The following is a 21,616-nucleotide window of genomic DNA, read 5'->3' as shown; positions in this document are numbered from 1 at the left end:
GGATTACAGGCATGCACCACCATGCCCAGCTAATTTTTTGTATTTTCAGTAGAGATGAGGTTTCTCCATGTTGGTCAGGCTGGTCTTGAACTCCCGACCTCAGGTGATCTGCCTGTCTCAGCCACCCAAAGTGCTGGGATTACAGGTGTGAGCCACTGCGCCTGGCCTAATCATCATTTTTTAAAAACACAGGTAATATATGTATAAGACACAAAATTCAAAAAGGTATTCAGTGAAAAGTCAGTATCACTCCTGTTCTCACCCCCAGTTTCCTCCCTGGAGGCCAGCACTGCTGCCTCAGTGATAATTCTGGGTTGTCACACTCTTTCTGTGGTATTTCAATGCCTTGTCTGCAGAGTACATCTCCTTGTAACCAGGTGGCATGTTCATAAATTCCTATCAAATGTGCACAGAAATAAGTAGCAAATGTAAAATCTAGCTGAGCCCTGAAGAGAACATGTATCTAAGAATATTTAACTGTGAAATATCATACAATTACATTATTTGTCAGTTTGATCTACTACCCTGAGTTAGACAACTGTAAAATTCATGAGTAAAACAATGGTTTGAAATACCTGATTATGTCAAGCCAGCTGCTACTTTCTAACAGAGAAAACCATTTTATATCTGTGTCCCAAAATTCAGTACTGTTATCTGAAAAAAGAAAAAGGAGTAAAGACATTAGGTCATTGTTCACTGAAATACTTGCCACAGAAATTCTCTGCTACTCAACTGTGTCATTCAGATTAACAGTCCAGACTCAAACTGCAGAATCCAGGCACAGGACTTTAGGGCCATTTCAAAACTTTAGCTGAAATGGTTTTTGAGCTGTAGGTCTCTAGAAGGTTGCAGTAATCAAAAAGAGATCTTTACTGCTAAAATAAGAAATTCCTACAATGCATACACAAAGCCATGGTTCATTCTGTAAGTTGACAGAGAGTAACATGCTTTAGGCAGAAATAGTTGACATCCAGGCTGCTATATCCTGATGCCATGAAAGCCTAAGGGTCAGACTTGATTTTCATTAGAATCTCAATGCACAAGTTCCTACACCCAGTATACCACGACATGACTCCCCCCTACATGCCTCATAAAACAGAGAACCTTCAATCTTACAGAAATCCAATGTATTTAAAAGTTGCAAACTCAGGCTGGGTGCTTTGGCTCATGCCTATAACCCCAACACTTAGGGAGGCTAAGGCAGGAAGATCACTGGAGGCCAGGAATTTGAGGTTGCAGTGAGCTATGATGGTGCCACTACACCCTATCAGAGCAAGACCCTGCTTCTAAAAAATGAAAAAAAAGTTGCAAAACTCAAATCAAGAAAAGGCAGATATCCCTGGAAGTCCTGAGTGATTGAAATAAAACTAGAATGAGTATCCTTTATTAAACAGTAAACATATATTGTAATGTTTTAGTTTGAGATAGGGTCATACATTGCTGTTTCCCCTGCAAGGGTATAAGCTCTTGGTGTTATATTCCGCTTTATCACCAATGCCAGCATAGTTAGCATATACAAGGGACTTTAAAAGTATGTGAAAACATGGAATCAAAAGACGAAAATAAAAAATATAAACTTTATTTCTCAACATAAGCTCCATCAAGTTTAAGACACTCTCATAAGAGATGATACCAGCCATTTAGTTCACCCCTAAAGAACTGAGGGTCCTGGGAATTTAACCATGTCATTGCAGTCTATTTTACATTATTAACTGAAAAAAAAAAAAGGGTTCCCTTTAAGGATACACACACGCACATACACTTTATTTATTTTTTGAGACGGAGTTTCACTCTTGTCACCCAGGCTGAAGTGCAATGGCATGATCTTGGCTGACAGCAACCCCTGCCTCCCGGATTCACTCTCCTGCCTCAGCCCCCTGGAGCAGCTGTGATTACAGGCACCTGCCACCATGACTGGCTAATTTTTGTATATTTAGTAGAGATGAGGTTTCACCATGTTGGCCAGGCTGGTCTCAAACTCCTGAACTCAAGCGATCCGCCTGTCTCAGCCTCCCAAAGTGCTGGGATTATAGGCATGAGCTACTGCGCCCGGTGAGTAGGTTTGCTCAACTTTAACTCTTCAGTCAGAATTGTGTAAGCTGAACCATCTGAGATGTCTATGGAGTTGACTATTGTTTCTTCTGCTGTCGGTCCTCTTCAATTAAGGCAGAAAAAAGACTAATTTTTTCCTTGCAAACCGATGTGGACAGTTTGCCACTGCAGGCTTCATAGTTGACATCATCTCCTTCTTAAAAATGAGTTGCCCATTTGTAAACTGCTGATTTCTTTGGGGCATTGTCCCCATAAACTCTTGTGAAGCATCAATAATTTTACCACTCCTCCATCCAAGCTTCACCATAAATTCAATATTTGTTTTTGCTTCAATTTTAGCAGAATTTGCATTGCTCTGATAGGAGCTATTTTCAAACTAATATCTTACCCTTCTTAGCTCTTCAAACCAGATCCTGCTCAGGCATGTTATAAGTTAGTATGAATTATTTCGGGGTAAAAAAGTTTTGAAATTCATGCATAATTTTTGTATAATATACATTTTCCATGAACTTTCTGAAGACCCCTTGTACAATGGAAACTCAATAAATGTCACTGAACAAATCCTAAAATAGTTAAGAATTTGCTAGGCTAAAAAGTCCAAGTTAGTCCAGGCAGGGACTCACGCCTATAATCCCAGCACTTTGCAAGGCCAAAGTGGGAGGATTACTTGAGCCTTAGAGTTCAAGATCAGTCTGGACAACATTATGGGACTCTGTCTCTACAAAAAAATACAAAAATTAGCCGGGTGAGGGGGCGTGTGCCTGCAATCCCAGCTACTTGGGAGGCAGAGGTGGGAGGATCACTTGAGCCTGGGAGTTTTAAGGTTGCAGTGGGTTGTGATCGTGCCACTGCACTCCAGTCTGGATGACAGAGGTGAGACCCTGTCTCAGAAAAAAAAAAAATGTCCAAGTGAGGAAAAGTTACCTATAGGCATGACAAGTCTCGGAGCATAAAGACTCATTCCAGAATGAAGAGAATCAATGAGTGACTGGGCAGAGTTAAACATGAACCACCAGTAGGCAGCCTGGGCAGGAAAAGGGGGGTAGCTGGGACTGGCATGTTTCGTTTTCTACCTTGTACATTTCTGATAAAACTTTTAATATTGTTAAAAACTGTATATTCCCAATCATGGGAAAAACAAAGTATTTCCACTTTGGGGAAAAAGTCTACTGAAGAAAATGAACATCATTCACTTTATAAATCACCGCAAGTCAACAAATATAAATACTGCATAGTTCAAAAACTTTTAAAGGAAGAAATCAAAATGCTCACCACTGGACAACTGGTATATTGAGGAAAGGGGAGAAGAGAAGGGTGGCTGTGTGATCACTGCCACAATAAGGAGGCTGGGGGAAGCCTGGAGAGAGATGGACAGGGAAGTGTAGTGATGGCAGCCAGAGACTCTGGCTCCATGACATTGCAGCCCTGGGCTCTGCATACCACGGTAAGGAACTCAGAAAAAAGGCAACAACTTTCACCTGATCTGCATGGCCTGACTTTCCCCATCTGACACAAAGTTTTTGCTCAGTATTCTTCTCACCTATCAGAAACAGCTGTTTAAACTTAGAGTATGCAGTCTGGATTTCCTGCAGGGATAGGAAGTTGCTTGACAGGTCTTCAGTTTTAACAATTTCATAGGGTGGCCTGTGGATGGTCTTGTAAATTCTAGGTACCAAAAAGGAATATGAGATTAGAAGAGCAAACACAAATTTTGCCTGAGGATTTACAATTTGCCATGATCTGTGTTAAGGGCTCGGTAGGCATTCTCCAATTTAAACTTCACCTACCAGGCAACTGTCTGGGACTCCCGTTCCCGGTCAACAGGTGTGGAAATGGAGGTGCACAGTAAAACTGCCTGGCCCAATATTATACAATTTATAAACTGACAGAGCCATGATTTGGACCAAGGCAATGTGACTCTGAGTCTATTCCTTTTTTTTTTTTTTAATTTTAAATTCATCTACTTTTAAAAAAATTTGAAACATGCAGAAAGTAGAATAGTACAGTGACATGTACCATGACCTAAAATTGACAACTGTTAATCTTACAGACAACATGTCACCTCCCCGCTGAAGACTTTAGCATGCACCTCTAAAAACAATGCAGGTGACATTCTTAATTATTATGTTATACTGACTCCTTTCAAATTAACTCAAAACAATCACTATAAGTTGTATTTCCCTAGCACTAAGCTACTAGTAGGTAAACAGAAATACACATACTAATGAGAGCTGTTCCTTGCTTCTTGGAAAACACAAACTGAATAAGAACAAAATATAGAACTACTAGTACTAACCTATCTAAGAAGCCCTTTTGGATTTGTAAAATGCCATCATCCTGTTCTTTGGGCAGTGCTGACATTTTCAATAGGGCACTTCCATTGTGGCAGGACCAACACCATATCTGCAGAAAGAAATAAAGATTTACCAGACATAATAAACACAACCCAACAGGGGACACACAAGCTTAGCATTTAAATGCATACATGGAAATTTGTAACTTCAGTATGAAATGGCTGGACATACTCAACTTTATTAAGCCTGGGAGTATTTAGTCACAATGAAAAAGAATGATTTAGTTTTAAAAAATAAACAGGTCTAGGTAGTTAGACACAGACTTACAGTCTAACATATACCTTTTGACTTATCATCTGCATTTGATAACCAGATGATAACAGTTTTATTTATTTATTTATTTATCGAGACAGAGTCTTACTCTTTCGCCCAGGCTGGAGTGCAGTGGTGTGATCTCTGCTGACTGCAACCTCCGCTTCCTGGGTTCAAGCAAGTCTCCTGCCTCAGCCTCCTGAGTAGCTGCGACTACAGGTGCATGCTGCCATGCCCAGCTAATTTTTTGTATTTTAGTAGAGATGGGGTTTCACCGTGTTGCCCAGGCTGGTTGTGAACTCCTGAACTCAGGCAATCTGCCCACCATGGCCCCCCAAAGTGCTGGGATTACAGGCATGAGCCACTGTGCCTGGCCAACAACATTATTATTATTAGGATAGTAGCTATCATTCAAGTGCAGTGTATTACATGTCAGGAATTAACTCATTTAATTGTTATGGTAACTCTCTGTGATAGGTATGATTCTTTATCCCCCCTTAACAGCAAGAAACTAAGGCTTGAAGAGACTGAAGGACTTCCCCAAGTTGTACAGAAAGTAGCACCAGTGTGATTCTAAAGGCTGTGTTGTATATGGATGGCAAAAAGCGGGCAATTCTCATGAGAGAAAATCCATAGTAGGAAGAATGGCATGTCACCCATTTGCTATAACTGAATGCAAGACTGTGACGTGCAACACCTCGTTAGGTCATGAGAGGGCAAAAAGATACTAAGATACTGTGTCTACCTTCAGAGGTTCAAGTTTCAAAAGGGAAATAAGCTTAGGAATATAAAAGAAGGTAGAATGTTATTATAGAACAGAAGAAAGAAATTTCAAGGAACAACAAAAAAAGGGGAGGGAGAAAGAAGTCACATGAGTGACATAAGCGGCAGGCCAGGCTGTGTAGGCTTTTTACTGCCTTGGCAACAGGTTAAGGAGTTCAGGCTTTTTTTGGGATACAGTGGGGGCGGGGTAGGGGGAGTTGTTTATTTGTTTTTCAGGAAGAAAGGGAGATTAGAACTGACCTTGGGGCCAAGTAACCTGCCAGTGGAGCCTAGAATGGAGGAGAGAGACAGACTAGTTGGACAGTGAGTACAGCTGTGAACTTTGAGCCCTGCATAAAGGCCTGGCTAAGTGCTTGAGAGTGGCTAAGGTCCAGCCCTTGCTGTGCTGGCCAAGCCATTAAGCCATTGGCCTGGGATGAGAGGTAAACCTGGAGGAAAGAAAGACCTTTTATAATTCAGCTGCCCAGAGGGGGCACCTTTTTGCCATTCATCTGCCAGGTGTAAACTATACATTGGATATGCTAGCAGTAGCCTAGACCGAGAGTCAGAGATCAGCATGACAATCCAGGTGATATTGTGCACTACACTTAGAAAATCACAAACGGGAACTGGTTTGGGATTTCTGGGGAAGATAATGGAATCAGCACTAGGTATATTGGGTGTCTAGTACCAACAGGACATCCATGTGGAGGGAGATATTCAGAAGGCCCCTCAAATGAGAGGAAAGCAGGTCTGGAGTTCTAGACATGGCAGCTGATGGCCTGCTGCAGTGTGGGAGATGATGAGCCCAAACAGAGAGCAAGGACAGAGCGACACAGAATTGCTGAAAACAGCAACAACTCCTCTCTTGGGGCCAAGGCATACTTTAAGATTTGTGATGAGACAGAAGTGTTAGAACACTGAGATAATCAAAGGGCCCTTTGCTGTTCTTGTATTCCTCTTTTCAGTGCCATGCTAAGTGGTGTGCAATAACCACCACACAGTTTTCAGCTCTCTGCCAACGGTGGTGAAATTTTGGTGCCCAGAAAATTGTGCCCCCTTAGTTGGCGCAGCTCACTTGGATAAGGGGAGAGATACTCTTAGCCATGACTGGATGGTGAGTTCTAAGAAACTAAGTGTTCTTAACCCTTTTTATATCCTCTTCTGGAGCAGAAGGGGAGCTCCAGTCCCTTGGTGATATCCAACTATAACTGATTTTCCATCTGGGGCACATGTAGTAACTTCCAATCATAACTGTCTCACCTCACCTGAGGCGTGAAGGGCCAACTCTCTTACTATTCTCTGTGTGAAACAGTAAATAGAATCAAGCAAAGTTCCTGTTCAGAGAGCCTTCTCACAGAAAGTGAGCAAAAAGTCTTCTACTGCTGCAATTTCTCTCTGGGAACTATGAGGGCCAGAGTTCTTAGTATGACTTCACAGGCAAGAATCACAGTTTGTTAATTTGTTTTTTTTTAAAAAGGATTACTCATTATTTGGTACATTTTAAGGTCCCCCTCTTAACAGAGTCAACAACAGCTTTAAGAGAACATCTATAATCTGAGGCAGAAGGCAGTGTAAATAAGCAGGAAAGGACCATGAAGGAGGTCAGCAGGCCAAGGGAGTACAGTGTTTCCAAAGCCAGGACAGGAACTTAAAAGACAATGTAATCAGAGTCAAAACTTGCAGTGTTGTGTGCTAATGGTATGGCTGGTGTAAAAAAATTAAAATAAAATAAAAACTGCAGTGATGTGGGGAAGTGGGGCTGCACAGGGCTTAAGGGCTTCTGCGTGGGAAACGTCCACAGTATGTGGGGAGTAGGAGTCAAGCTGCAAGAAGAAATGAGTAGAGAAATAAGTATAGACTCTTTAAATATGCTTGGCAGTACAGGGCAGAACAAGATAGCTGCTTGATTACTAAGGAAGTGCCTCAGGTTAACGGAGACCTAAGGATGTCTTCAAGAACAGACAGAGCAGAATAGACTTGGGAAAGGCAGCCATGGAAGAGGGAAGGCCCACGGAACTGGGCTCCAAACAAGGCAATCAAGAGCCCAGACAGAGATCCAGATTATGTATGAAGGAAACGGGAGCCTAGAGAGAAACAACAGGAGGCTGAGAAGAAGGAAGCTGAGGGAGTTCTTGTCGCTGTTCTGGATCCTGCGGGACTAGGGGAAAGGTTGTCAGTGAGAGTTAAGAAGGATACAAAAAACTTGTAGGATGAAAACCTGTTCACCCAGAGAACAATGATATAGGAACCAAAAGGATAAGTTAAATAGAATATGGCTAGGTGGGAGAAAGACCTAGCTGAGGCAAGGCACCGACGGTTTTCATGGGTCCCGTTAAGTACAGTTTGCTGTTTGGTTTGAATAATCCATAGCAATGTTCATTTGCCCCGGAGGAAAAGGAAAAAGATACTCAGGGTTGAAGAACAGCAGCCAAAGCCTTCAGAATAGTGGCAAGGACATGTATGAACTGATCGATTATACAGGTCTTCCCTGAAAATAAGTGAAGGCAGGAGAGAAAAGACTGGGTGAAAAGCCAGTGTAAACAGCATGGAGATATGGAAATGTTCTAGAACAGACTGTGGTAATGGTTGCACAACATTGTGAATGTGCTATATGTCACTAATGGGAAATTTTATGTTATGTGTATTTTACCACACTTTTTAAAGATTGAAATGAAAGACTGATTATTCATAATCTAGCCCCCAACTATCTCTTCAATCTTAGCTTCCTATGAGCCTACTGCAAATTACCTGTTACTATTGATTTGGGTGCTTATATGCCAGGTCCTAGAGAAAATGTATGTACAGGCAATCTGGAAGATCAGCGGGTCTCAAATTTTTTGGTCTTAGACCCTTTTATGTTCTTAAAAATTATTGAGGACCCTGAAGAACTTGTGTCCACATGAGCTATAGCTATTGATATTTACCACATTAGAAATTAAAACTGAGAAACTTTTAAAATATTAATTCATTTTAAACAGTAATTACCGATTACCTATTATTGTAAATATCTTCCACCCAAAAACATATAGGAAGATAAATGGTATTGTTTTATATTTTTGCAAATCTCTTAAATATCTGGTTTAAGAGAAAATAGTTTAATGTTTTTATCTGCTTAACAACAAAAATAAGCACGGAGAATAAGTGTAAACATGAATAGGTTCAACAGGAATGACAGAAAGAAGGACAAGGTAAAGATGTGGCCAGAGAGGAGCTTATGGACACTTCATGTCACCTAGTTGTCACATTTTCTGTCAGTCTCTTAAGAGTCAGAGGAGACATATGCTAAACAGAAAATAGTCCAGATCACCTAAAGCAGGGGTTTTCAACCTGCATTTTGTGCCTGCCACCCCACCCACAAGAGGATATTTGGCAATGTCTCAACATATTTGTTGGTTGTCACAACTCACGGGATAGGGGTATTACTGGCACCTCAGGGAGTGCTACTGGCATTGCTGATGTTATATATTCTACAATAACAGCCTCCACAACAAAGAATTATCTGGCCTAAAATGTCAATAGTGTCTAGGTTGAGAAACCCTGTCTTAAACAAAACTAAAAACAAGAGGCTATAGTGGTACTGGGTACATTTAAAAGGATTGCATACTCTAGGTTAAGGTACATAATTTCACCAATTCCAAATATAAAATAAATTATCTTTTAATTTACTTAAGACCATTTCTGGTGATCTTAATATTCCAGTCAAATGAAAATTTTATGTTAAAAGAAAAGAGAGGGAGAAAGAGAGAGAAAGATTGAGGGCTCTATGTTTCCTGGGGAGATGTATAAATTCCATCTTGTGTAATACTTTTTGCTGTCCATTCACACAAACTCCACTGTAACTTTTAGGACTTACAAATATAGGAAGATCTAATAAGTGAGAACACCTTCTCACAGTTTTCTTCTCTTTTTGAGACAGAGTCTTACTCTGTTGCTCAGGCTAGAGTGCAGTGGTACGATCCCAGTTCACTGCAGCTTCCAACTCCTGGCTCAAGGGATCCTCCCACCTCAGCCTCCAGAGTAGCTGGGACTATGGGCATGCACCACCATACCAGGCTAATTTAAAAAAATTTTTTAGTAGAAATGGAGTTTCGCCATGTTGGCCGTGCTGGTCTCAAACTCCTGGGTTCAGGCAATCTGCCTGTCTCAGCCTCCCAAAGTGCTGGCATGATAGGCATGAGCCACTATGCCCTCCACTTCCCACAGTTTCTATCAAAGTAATGCCTCAGGCTCCTCACTTAAATCTTACTAGAGCATTTGCTAGTTCTCAGGCCCAAGGCCTGGCTAGAATAGAGTATCTACATTTCATATACTGCATGGATACAGAAGCAGCCTGATCCTACATATGTGAACAGTTCATCTCTGTTTCTTCCCACAGAGCATACCCTCTTTTCTAGATCCCTCTATGAAAGACTGATGGAGACCTTCATTTTCATTCCTCTAAAGCATCCGTTTTCAAAGTGTAGTATACACTACCCTGGGAAGTCTCAAGATCCTTTCAGGTAGTTGGAGAGGCCACAGTTATTTTCATAATAATACCAAGACAGATGGAACAAAAGCAGTGGTGGTAAAACTGCTGGTGACAGTACCAATCAGGCAGGACCACTCAACTGTACTGATGCTCACTGTATTCTTCACTGCTACACCAGCAGAAAAAAAAAAGTTTCACTTGAGAATGTGCTTAATAAAGAACTAAAAATTATGGATTTTGTTCATTGTGACCAACTCTGGCCCAAAAACATACTTTTAAACATCTGAATCAGTGGCACATATTTAGAAATCAGGAAAACTCACATAAAAATCTGTATCTAGGCCAGGTGTAGTGGCTCATGCCTGTAATCCCAATACTTTGGTAGCTCGAGGAGGGCAGATCACCTGAGGCCAGGAGTTCGAGACCAGCCTGGCTAACATGGTGAAACTCTATCTCTACTAAAAACACAAACAATTAGGCCTGGGCATAGTGGTTCACGCCTGTAATCCCAGCACTTTGGGAGGCTGAGGAGGGCAGATTACGAGGTGAGGAGTTCAAGACCAGCCTAAACAACATGGCAAAACCCCATCTCTATTAAAAATACAAAAATTAGCCAGGTGTAGTGGTGTACACCTGTAATCCCAGCTACTCAGGAGGCTGAGGCAGGAGAATCACTTGAACCCAGGAGGTGGAGAATGCAGTGAGCTGAGATTGTGCCACTGCACTTCAGTCTGGGCAATAATGGCAAAACTCTGTCTTGGAAAAAAAAAATTAGCCAGGCCTGGTGATGGGTGCCTGTAATCCCAGCTACCTGGGAGGCTGAGGTAGCATTATTACTTGAACTCGGGAGACAGAGGCTGCAGTGAGCAGACATTGAGCCACTGCATTTCAGCCTGGGCAACAAGAGCGAAACTTCAACTAAAAAAAAAAAATCTGTATCTAAATCTTCTCCTGAAAAATCAGGACATCTGCAACACTTGGCTCATACTCCCATGTAGCACATACTGGCTAGCACTGAAGAGATGTACCCCTAGACGAGTCTAAGGGTATCTCGTTCACTGTAAGGTCATACTCATTATCTGCTTGGCCTCCATGGGCTTCTGGGCATTTGATCCCTGTTTAACCATACCTCCACCCATATGGGAGTGACCCTTTCGGTGAACCAGCTGTGCACGCAGCATAGCACTTATTTATAATTCTCATTCCTTACTAAATACCCTGCAGGCCTGGCAATTCCCAACTACCAATTAGAAACTGGAGTAACTGCCAGAGTCTTGCTTTCTTTGATCAGTGACACATTAAATATGGCTCCAATCCCACTCTATTCTGTGAAAACTAAGAAGCACTCCATGTTGTCTCTGGGAGAAAACAGCACCATGCCCATACAAAGATTAATAGTGTAGGCCAAAAAGAAGCTTAAAACCTACTACCCTTGGCGTGGTTTGGCTCAGGTTCAAAATGATTTAGGTATTAAAGCAGGCTTGCTTTCAACACCAGACAGATCTATGATCCACTTAAAGCTCTGTTAATGTCTCTGCTAAAAAACTCAAGTGCATTTGTGAAAACTTTAGAACTCTGTCCCAATCACGTTTAGGAGACTACTCTAGGGAGTCCCTAAGATATTTTTGGATTGCTCTTAGATTGAAAACAAACTCTAGAACCAAGGCCAAGGGCTTTCGGTAGGATCATCTTGCCAGGATAGACCAATGCATGACCCATGCCTCCTAGGGTTCCCAGATGCACTTACTGGTATGCCGTGACCCTGAAAGCGCTGTACATTCTCTTCAGGAAGAGGGGTGGGGACAACAAAGTATGCTGGCAATCTAGAAGAAAGAAATGTCATCAGTTAATTCACAAAATACAAAAGCTCAACTTCAATGAATATAAGCAGAGTGTTAAGCAAAAGGGACCATACTTCCCTGTTGAGAAAAAGCTCAGGGGAACTGCTGCTCTCCATGTGAAAAATCAGTTGGGAATCTGAGTTCAAACTGTAACTCTGCTCATGATTCTGTACAACCCTATGTAAGTTATTCTACCTCTCTGCGTCTGTTCCTCTTTCAGAAATGAGGGGATAGGAAAATATGATACCTAAAAACATAGAACTCTGAAACTGGGAGTATTGTTCTCACCATATAGTAACCATATAAGTATCTGTGTTGTTTTCAGTTAAACTAATAGGAAAAACATTAATTATGATGACTGCTGCCCAGATATTTTATCAAGTGCTCTGACAAGAACATTTAAGTGTTATTGTGTGACAACCACTGTTCTAATTACTTAACATTTCTTATTTAATATACTTATTAATAAGTACTTAACTTTATTTATCCATTTAATCCTCCCAAGAATTCTATGAGATATGTAATATTATTTCCATCTTACAGATAAAGAAACTGAGACACAATGCTGCTAAGACTCTTCCCTGGCTATACAACTAGTTAGCATACAGTACAGCTGGGACCTGAACCCAAGCAATGGGACTTCAACATCTGTAGAGAAAATTTAGTCTCTAAAAAGAACAAACTTGTTAAGTAGTAGGACATGGTAGAATTGGGTTTCAGGGTTGCAGAGATCAAAGTTACACGGGGACATCATCTCTTAGGCAGCAGATATAGGTTTCTGTTAATAAGAAAACTGCCTAAGTTTCTACCACTGTGAATCTATAAGCATCTGTAAACATCTTTCCCTCAAAGAGGGAAAGAAATAAAGAAAGAGGCTTGAAATAAAGCCTCACAAGCAATAAGATGCTTATGGTGTTAAGTTGCAATGGAAATTTTGTATTTGCATGGAGCTTGAATGCATGATGTATGAGTGATGTAATCAATTCATGGGAGATGGAACAACAAATAAATATCACCATGGGGATGTGATCATTAAAACCCAGGCTGTGGAAAGCTATCAGTCAAGTTTCCTCAACACATTGCAAGAAAAATATGATGGCTTGAGAATCTACAGACGAAGCAATTTAAGAAACCTATCAATCTCACTGAATCTTGACTACTTAAAAAAAAAGATTAAAAAGGTAACAGAGAAAAGGGTTTAAAAATTCATAAGATACTGGGGAAAATCTGAAAAACAATTTTTTTTTTTGAGATGGAGTCTTGCTCTTTTGCCCAGGCTGGAGTGCAGTGGCGTGATCTTGGCTCACTGCAACCTCTGCCTCCCAGGTTCAAGCAAGTCTCCTGCCTCAGCCTCCTGAGCAGCTGGGACTATAGGTATGCACCACCATGCCCGGCTAATTTTTGTATTTTAAGTAGAAACGTAGTTTCACCATATTGGGCAGGCTGGTCTCGAACTCCTGACCTTGTGATCTGCCCGCCTCAGCCTCCCAAAGTGCTGGGATTACAGGCATGAACCACCACACACACCCAGCCTGTAACTGGATATTAAGGAATTAATAAGAAATTTGAAAGGTGTGATAATGGTCTTATGGCTATATTTATAAAGAGTTCTTAATTCTTAATAATATATACTGAAATATTTGTGAATGAAATGTCACAAACTCTGGAATTTATTGCAAAATAATCCTGGCTGGGCACGGTGGCCTATAATCCCAACACTTTGCAGGGTCAAGGTGGGAGGACTGCTTGAGTCCAGGAGCTTTAGACTAGCCTTGGCAGCATAGTGAGATCCCATCTCCACACACACAAAAATAAAAAAATAAAATAGCTGGACATGGCGGCACACACCTGTAGTCCCAGCTACTTGGGAGGATCACTTGAGCCTCTAGGAGTTCAAGGCTGCAATGAGTCATCACAGTGCCACTGTACTTAAGCTTGGGTGAACCCTGTCTTTAAAAAATTAAGATTAAAACAAGATAATCCAAGAGAGGGTGAAGTAGGTGGGGGTATAGAGAAAACAGAATTGGCCATCAGTTGATAACTGTTGAGTCTGGGTAATTTAAGGTAATAGGAATTCATCATATCTTCTTTCCTTTTATACTGCTTAAAATTTTTCATTAAAAAGAAAAAAACTTGGGCCAGGCGTGGTGGCTCACACCTGTAATCCCAGCACTTCGGGAGGCCAAGTTGGGTGGATCACGAGGTCAGGAGTTCGAGACCAGCCAGGCACAGATTTTCCTGTATATTTCTGACATGCTAATACCTATGGAAATACCAACTAATTAGTATACGGCAGGATTTTAAGAAAAAACTATTCTGGGAACTTATATATCAACATCTTATTACAAACTATCATTTCCTAGGAAGAGGGGTTTCTAACTTCTTTCTGAGCAAGAGCTACCTTTATCCTTTCAAGTTTTAAAACCAGGAAAGAGGGAAGAACAGGGTGGGGCAGACAATGAGGTCCTCGGTTGGGGTCAGGACCCTGGCATGTCACTCCCCACTGTCACCACAGCTCACACTGTGAAGGGGCTGCAGGGCGGAGGTGGGGTGAGGGGGGCGGCAGTAACCTTGTAAATATTGAGTGTGATCAAAATCAAAACTGATTACTGAAGAGGCCTATTAGAACCATGATACAAAGAGCTCTATAAAAATACAAAGTTTTATCAATCTGTTAGGAGGGTGTTAGGGAGTACCTTCCAAAATGATAAGATTCAAGTTTCTGTAAACAGATAATGCAGAGTCATGCTTTAAAAATGTAGGTCAGGCCGGGGGTGGTGGCTCACGCCTGTAATACCACTTTAAGAGGCCAATGTGGGCAGATCATTTGAGGTCAGGGGTTCAAGACCAGCCTGGCCAACACAGTGAAACCCCATCTTTACTAAAAATATAAAAATTAGCCAGGCATGGTGACACATGCTTGTAGTCCCAGCTACTCAAGAGGCTGAGGCAGGAGAATCACTTGAATCCAGGAGGCAGAGGCTGCAGTAAGCCAAGATCATGCCACTTGTACTCCAGCCTGGGTGACAAAGTGAGACTCAGTTTCAAAAAAAAAAAAGGTTAGATCACATCTGCCTCTGCTCAGCCTCCCTCTCACTGTCCTCCCATCAAAGCCTCCAGGCCTATCATCTCCCACTTCTCTCCCTGGCTTGCTTCTCCCCTTTCCCTGGGCACCTTGCTGTTCCTCACACAGGCCTTGGCCCTTACTCCTCCCTCCACCTAGAATGCTCCTTCCTCGGGTGTCCTCCAACTCGATCTTTCACTTCCTTTACGACTATGCTCACAAGCCACTTACTTCCACCACGCAAAACCTTCCTGACCAACCCCCCACCATCACCTCTAGCACTCCCTGTGCTGGATCCGTTTTTCTCTAGAGCACTTACTTTTAACATGTTATAATTTACTTCTTTATTCTACCATCATCTTCCTCCCTCCAGAATGAAAGCTCCAGGAGGGCAGAGGTTTTTAGGTACTCTGTTGACTGCTGCCATCTCTAATAGCTAGAACACTGCCATGCACATGGTAGGAACTCAAAAATTTTTGTTCAATGAATAAACTCAAAAATTTTTGTTCAATGAATCATGCTAAGTGAAACAAGCAAGTCAATGAAAGAGGGAATAAAATATTGCTTTTTAAAGTTTTCACTGATAGATACAATAATGCAATAACAATTAAAAGATACAAATTCATTTTTGAATATTTAAGAGACACTTTAGGAATTTTTTTAAAAACCTAGTATGGCCAGGCACAGTGGCTGATGCCTGTAATCCCAGCACTTTGGGAGCCTGAGGTGGGAGGATGGTTTGAGTCCATGAGTTTGAGACTGGCCTGGGCAACATAGCAAGATCCCAGTCTCTGCAAAAAATACAAAAATTAGCCAGGTGTGGTAGTGCACACCTGTAGTCACAGATACTCGGGAGGCTGAAGCTCAAGGATCACTTGATCCCAGTGGAGGCTGCAGTGAGCTGTGATCATGCCACTGCACTTCAGCCTGGGGGACAGAGAAAGACCCTTAAAATGAATAAACAAATAAGTACATAAGAACTCATTTTAAGGGCAACCCTAGGCTGACTTTGAACTTTTGTAGAGATGGTAATCCCATCTCTACAAAAAGTAGAAAAATTAGGCAGGTATGGTGGCGCATGCCTATAGTCCCAGTTACTCAAGAGGCTGAGGCGGGAGAATCACTTGAGCCAAGGTGGAGGTTGCAGTGAGCTGAGATGGCTCCACAGCACTACAGCAGGGTGCAGCATGGGTGTCAGAGTGAGACCCTGTCTCAAACGAAAACAAAAACAAAAAACGAAAAAACATTATTCAAAGAGCCAAAAAGTGAAAATAACCCAACTGTCCATTAACTAATAGATGGATAAATCAAATGTGCTATATCCGCATTATGGAATATTACCTTGGTAATAACAAATAATGAAATTCTGATACAGCTGCAAAATAAATGTACTTTGAAGACATCATGCTAAGTGAAAGAAGCAAGTCATAAAAGATCACATATTATATGATTCCATTTATATTAAATGTTCACAACAGACACAACTATAGAGACAGAAAGTAGATTGGTGGCTGTCTAGGGCTGGGAGGAACAGAGAGGTATTCGGGGAAAATGGGGAGTGACAGCCAATAGGTATGGAATTTCCTTCTGGGATGAGGAAAATGTTCGAAATTGACTATGGTGATGACTGCACAACCCTATGAAAAACACTGTACACTTCCGATGGGTGAACGGTACGGCACATGCCCAGCATGGAAAGCTTACCTCTCACAGACTTCATAGCCTTCGTTGACACTCACTGCTTTGTACTTCATGTTGCCTTTGGTCCGTTCCAGTTCCCAACACCAGTCTTTAAGTGTGTCAAACATTACAGTATGGTTCTTGGGATCAGTGACTAAGAGAACAAAATGCAAAAGACAATAAAATCTTTTCATGAAGCACTGGTATTTTCATTATGTGAAAGTCCCTCCTTAGGCTGTTTCCTCCACTAAGCCCATTTTTATCCAAGCAGAATTAATTAACTGCTTAATCCTAACCTTGTTCCACTTTTTGTCATTAATCCAATATTATGACTGAAGCTCTATCCTTTTTTTTTTTTAAAACAGAGTCTCACTCTGTTGCCCAGGCCGGAGTGCAGTGGCATCATCTTGGCTCCCTGCAATCTCTGCCTCCCAGGTTGAAGAGATTCTCCTGCCTTAGCCTCCTGAGTAGCTGGGACTACAGGCATGTGCCACCACATATGGCTTTTTTGTATTTTCAGTAGAGATGGGGTTTCACCATGTTGGCCAGGTTGGTCTCAAACTCCTGACCTCAAGTGATCTACTTGCCTCAGCCTCCCAAAGTGCTGGGATTACAGGATGTGAGCCATCGCACCTGGCCCGCTCTGTTTTTTTATAAGAACAGAGTTCGATTCCTCGGAAAAGTAACTTATAGCTCCATTTTTAGTCATCTGGCCATGAGATAATTTATATAACACAAAAAGATCATGTGAAACACTAAAAGACAGGCTTGGCACAAATGCTAAAGTGATGAAATATTTTTAGCCCTGCCAATGTGTGCATAAAACAGCCAACTAATTTGAATAACATTTCAGGATCTTCACTGTAAATCCTCCTTCAGTTTGAAGATGCACTGCTTCTAAGAGGATTTGTCTAGTGTGACAACTGGTTCCTGAAGGCCATAAACAGATCCAACAGCCATGGTGAGGATCAGAGCCTGCTAGCCAAGGGCTGAATTATGGTGATGGGTACGTACTTCTATCCCCAACCCAGTCCTGCCACTACCTGCTAGGACAAAATGCCCAGGAGCACTGCTCTTGCAGCCTCACAGATGTGTCCCTGATCTTCTCCCAAGCCACAGCACTGCTTGCTGGGTATTTACACATGTACCAAAATAATCTTGGGTATTTACACAAATTCTATCACAAATAGTTCACGTCTTTGCACAGCTAAAAAACCAAACCTTCTGGGAAAAACAAAATGTTTACTAAAACTACCCCAGCTACTCCTTTTAATAAAACCAGATTATAGCAATAATAAGAATAATGATGATGATAATAGTCAGTGCTTATACAACACTTACTAGGTACTTGGTACTGTTCTGAGCATATTACATTTTGTTAACTCAATCCTCACAACCCTATAAAATAGCTAATACGATAGGTCAGATCATTTCCTCTATTTAACAGATATATCACAGAAAGGTCAAGTAACTTGCCTATGTTACAAAGCTAGGCAATGACAGAACTGGGATACAAACCCAGGAAACTATAAAAGAAATTTATATAAAGTTCTAATCCTGCCCCTCCAAACCCCACTAAAAAAAAGAAAAAAAAATTTCCATGAATATAAGTAGTAACAACATTCCCATTCACCATAGTAGGCCATCTTCTTGGCAATACAAGAAAGTCCTTCCCTAAAATGCCATATCATAAGCATTTAGGACCTTCTAACCAAAACACATGTATGAACTATAAGGGAATAATTAAAGGTATTCAAATTGCAAAGCACCCACCTCTACAAACCCCTACTCAATGACAAAGCTAATTGATCTATTAGCATCTATGAGTTATAATCTTTACTTCTCAAAGAAAATGGGGGCTTGAAGAAAGTAAAAGAGTGGAATTAAATTAGAATAAAAGATGCTATTAATACATATCCTGGGCCTCTGGTACAAAAAGCCACCAGAAGGTAATGAAACTACCAAAGTCAATCAAGGTAAGGGTTTTGGCAGGCTGATCCACATTTGTTGGCAGGCTGAGAAAGTGTCCTATGTTGGGTACAGAACAAAAATCGGAATACAAGGAAACGACAGAATTCCTGAAAACAGAATACAATTTTGCAAATGGGCACTCAATAAATGTTTATATAAATTATAGTAATCAACGAGTCATATTTGTCTATCTCATATTGCCACAAGCTCTAAGTCAGCACCCAGTTAATCAGCACTTGTATACATAGCTACAGTAAAAATCTGCCATTCACAAAGACAAACAATGAATTAAAGGAACAAATGTTATGTTCAACCTCATATTACTGGGAAGTGTATTGTATGTCAGTGTGATTCTCTGAGCATAATCTGTCCTCAATAATATGCAGTTTTACTCTCCACTCCCAATTAATGACTGCACCTTATGTGCCATCCATTAATAATTCATAACCGTCACAAGACTTAATGCTGCTGTTTTTAAAAGAAGAAAACAGAGGTATCAAGTTAAGTGTCATCTCCAGGATCACACAGCTAGAAAGCAGTGTGGCCAGGATTTGAACACGGGTCAAATAGACACCAATTACCTTTTCTAAGAAATGACCATAGCTCCCAAAATGCAGCATGGTCTCTGAGATAGCTGCATCTCTGTACACGCCAATCCCTCTGACTAAAATACTCCTCTAAACCGACTAGATGCTCCACTATCTGCTAAGACTCAGCCTTCTCCCTCTGATAGTCTACCCTCTCCCAGAGGGTGGGTGCCTCCATCAGAGGACACATTACTCAGCTTCCTCTCCTATGTAACTTTACGCTTCTTGAGGGCAGGGATTTAGTTCTGTTTATCTCCATATCTCCACAGAGCCTGGCTCACAGCAAGCAACCAATACATGTTTACTAAAGGAATGGACAGGGACAAAGTAACTCTTCCCTCCAGAAAGCCTTATGACAAAGCCTTGTGTGCTTTTAAAAGAAACTGCCAGGCTGGGCGTGGTGGCTCATGCCTGTAATCCCAGCACTTTGGGAGGCCAAGGCAGGCAGATCACTTGAGATCGGGAGTTCCAGACGAGACTGGCCAACATGGTGAAACCCTGTCTCTACTAAAAATACAAAAATTAGCTGGGTGTGGTGGCATGCACCCGTAATCCTACCTACTAGGGAGGCTGAGGCAGGAGAATTGCTTGAACCCAGGAGGCAGAGGTTGCAGAGCTGAGATCCCGCTACTGCACTCTAGCCTGGGCGACAGAGTGAGACTCCATCTCAAAAAAAAAAAAAAAAAAAAAGAAACTGCCACTTCTCTGACAAAAAGTACATAGGACTCAGGATCACTAAACATAAACTTCATATTAAGAGTAATGGACGGGGATGGGCAAGGTGGCTTACGCCTGTAATCCCAACACTTTGGGAGGCCAAGGCGGGTGGATCACAAGGTCAGGAGTTCGAGACCAGCCTGGCCAACATGGTGAAACCCTGTCTCTACTAAAAATAGAAAAAAATTAGCTGGGCATAGTGGCGCACACCTGTAATCCCGGCTACTCAGGAGGCTGAGGCAGGAGAATTGCTTGAACCTGGGATGTGGAGGTTGCAGTGAGCTGAGATTTGTACCACTGCACTCCAGCCTGGGCAACAGAGCAAGACTCTTTCTTGAAGAAAAAATAAAAGAATAATGGATGGGCCCTCCAGCCTGTAATCCCATCACTTTGGGAGGCTGAGGTAGGTGGATCACCTGAGGCCAGGAGTTCAAGACCAGTTTGGCCAACATGGTGAAACCCCATCTCTACTAAAAACACAAAAATTAGCTGGGCATGGTGGTACAAACCTGTAATCCCAGCTCCTCAGGAGGCTGAGGCAGAAGAATTGCTTGAACCTGGAAGGTGAAGGTTGCAGTGAGCTGAGATCATGCCAATGCACTCCAGCCTGGACGACAGAATGAGACTCCATTTCAGAAAAAAATTAAAAAATAATAATGGACAGAACAAGTGAAAAGACTGAGGCAAAAGAACGAGAAGATAAACAGATATCTGTGAAGAAAGGTCCAATGCTAGGCATTGTGAATGGCTAATTCAGATGACCAGAGTTTTGTTCTTAAAAGATTGCTCTTTTTCAGCAAACTGAATGAAAAACATTTAGAACTTCAAGTTTTATCATACTAAATTAGCTGTTGGATGTGCTTTTCTTATGTATAACTGTCCCTTTTCCCCTAAAATATTTTCTATAAAGCATGTTCTGGTTGTTTAAAAACTTTCTAGAATGCAAGAAATTCTCTATGATCTTATGACATTAAATCAAGTATATTTAAGTGGAAAAAAACCCAGGGACAAACATGGTTATTTTAAACTTTTCTCCATTTTGTTTCCCTATAGTCTCATATTCCTAGTTAAAATATATTGATCTTATCTTTCTTTCTTTTTTTTGAGCTAGACTCTTGCTTTGTCGCCAGGCTGTTGTGCAGTGGTGTGATCTTGGCTCACTCTAACCTCCACCTCCAGGGTTCAAGCAATTCTCCTGCCTCAACCTCTGAAATAGCTGGGATTACAAGCAGGCACCACCACACCTAGCTACTTTTTGTATTTTTAGTTGAGACGGGGTTTCACCATGTTGACCAGGATGGTCTCAATCTCCTGGCCTCATGATCTGCCCACCTCGGCCTCCCAAAGTACTGAGATTATAAGCACAAGCCACCGCATCTGGCCTTTATCTTCTTTCATAAGATGCAACCGATCAAACAATGCCTTGCAAAAAGCAAGCAAACAAAACTAAAAGAAGGTAAACAAAGATCACAGGAGGCCTGGCCCAGTGGCTCATGCCTGTAATCCCAACACTTTGGGAGGTAGGCAGATCACTTTGAGGTCGAGTTTGAAACCTGCCTGGCCAACATGGAGAAACCCCGTCTCTACTAAAAATACAAAAATTAGTTGGGCACGGTGATGGGCACCTGTAATCCCAGCTACTTGGGAGGATAAGGCATAAGAATTGACTGAACTGGGAGGCGGACGTTGCAGTGAGCTGAGATCGTGCTATTGCATTCCAGCCTGGGCTACAAAGTGAGACTCTACCTTAAAAAAAAAAAAAGATCACAGGAAAAAGAAAATGTAGATACTGAATGAATCACTCAAGCAAGGGGTGACCAATTGGTAGAGACAGGGAAAAAAAAAAGAGCCCATGGATGTGTTTT

At 41.6% G+C, this 21,616-nt stretch overlaps 1 protein-coding gene across 3 annotated transcripts in view; it reads right to left on the bottom strand.

Moving 5' to 3' along the window:
* MTMR12 (myotubularin related protein 12) overlaps window positions 1-21,616 on the bottom strand; it is an 88,067-nt gene that overhangs the window by 16,891 nt on the left and 49,560 nt on the right. For all 3 annotated transcript variants that reach the window (XM_008992212.5, XM_017969970.4, XM_002745084.7), the window contains exons 7-11: window positions 16,501-16,630; window positions 11,639-11,714; window positions 4,349-4,455; window positions 3,593-3,717; window positions 576-654 (exon numbers count right to left, since the gene is read on the bottom strand). In XM_008992212.5, the coding sequence (XP_008990460.1) occupies window positions 576-654; window positions 3,593-3,717; window positions 4,349-4,455; window positions 11,639-11,714; window positions 16,501-16,630 (517 nt within the window). The remainder of the gene's footprint in view (window positions 1-575; window positions 655-3,592; window positions 3,718-4,348; window positions 4,456-11,638; window positions 11,715-16,500; window positions 16,631-21,616) is intronic.

This window comes from Callithrix jacchus, chromosome 2 (genome assembly GCF_049354715.1).
Source record: "Callithrix jacchus isolate 240 chromosome 2, calJac240_pri, whole genome shotgun sequence".
Lineage (NCBI taxonomy): Eukaryota > Metazoa > Chordata > Mammalia > Primates > Cebidae > Callithrix > Callithrix jacchus.
This window is presented reverse-complemented; position numbering and strand designations above follow the sequence as displayed.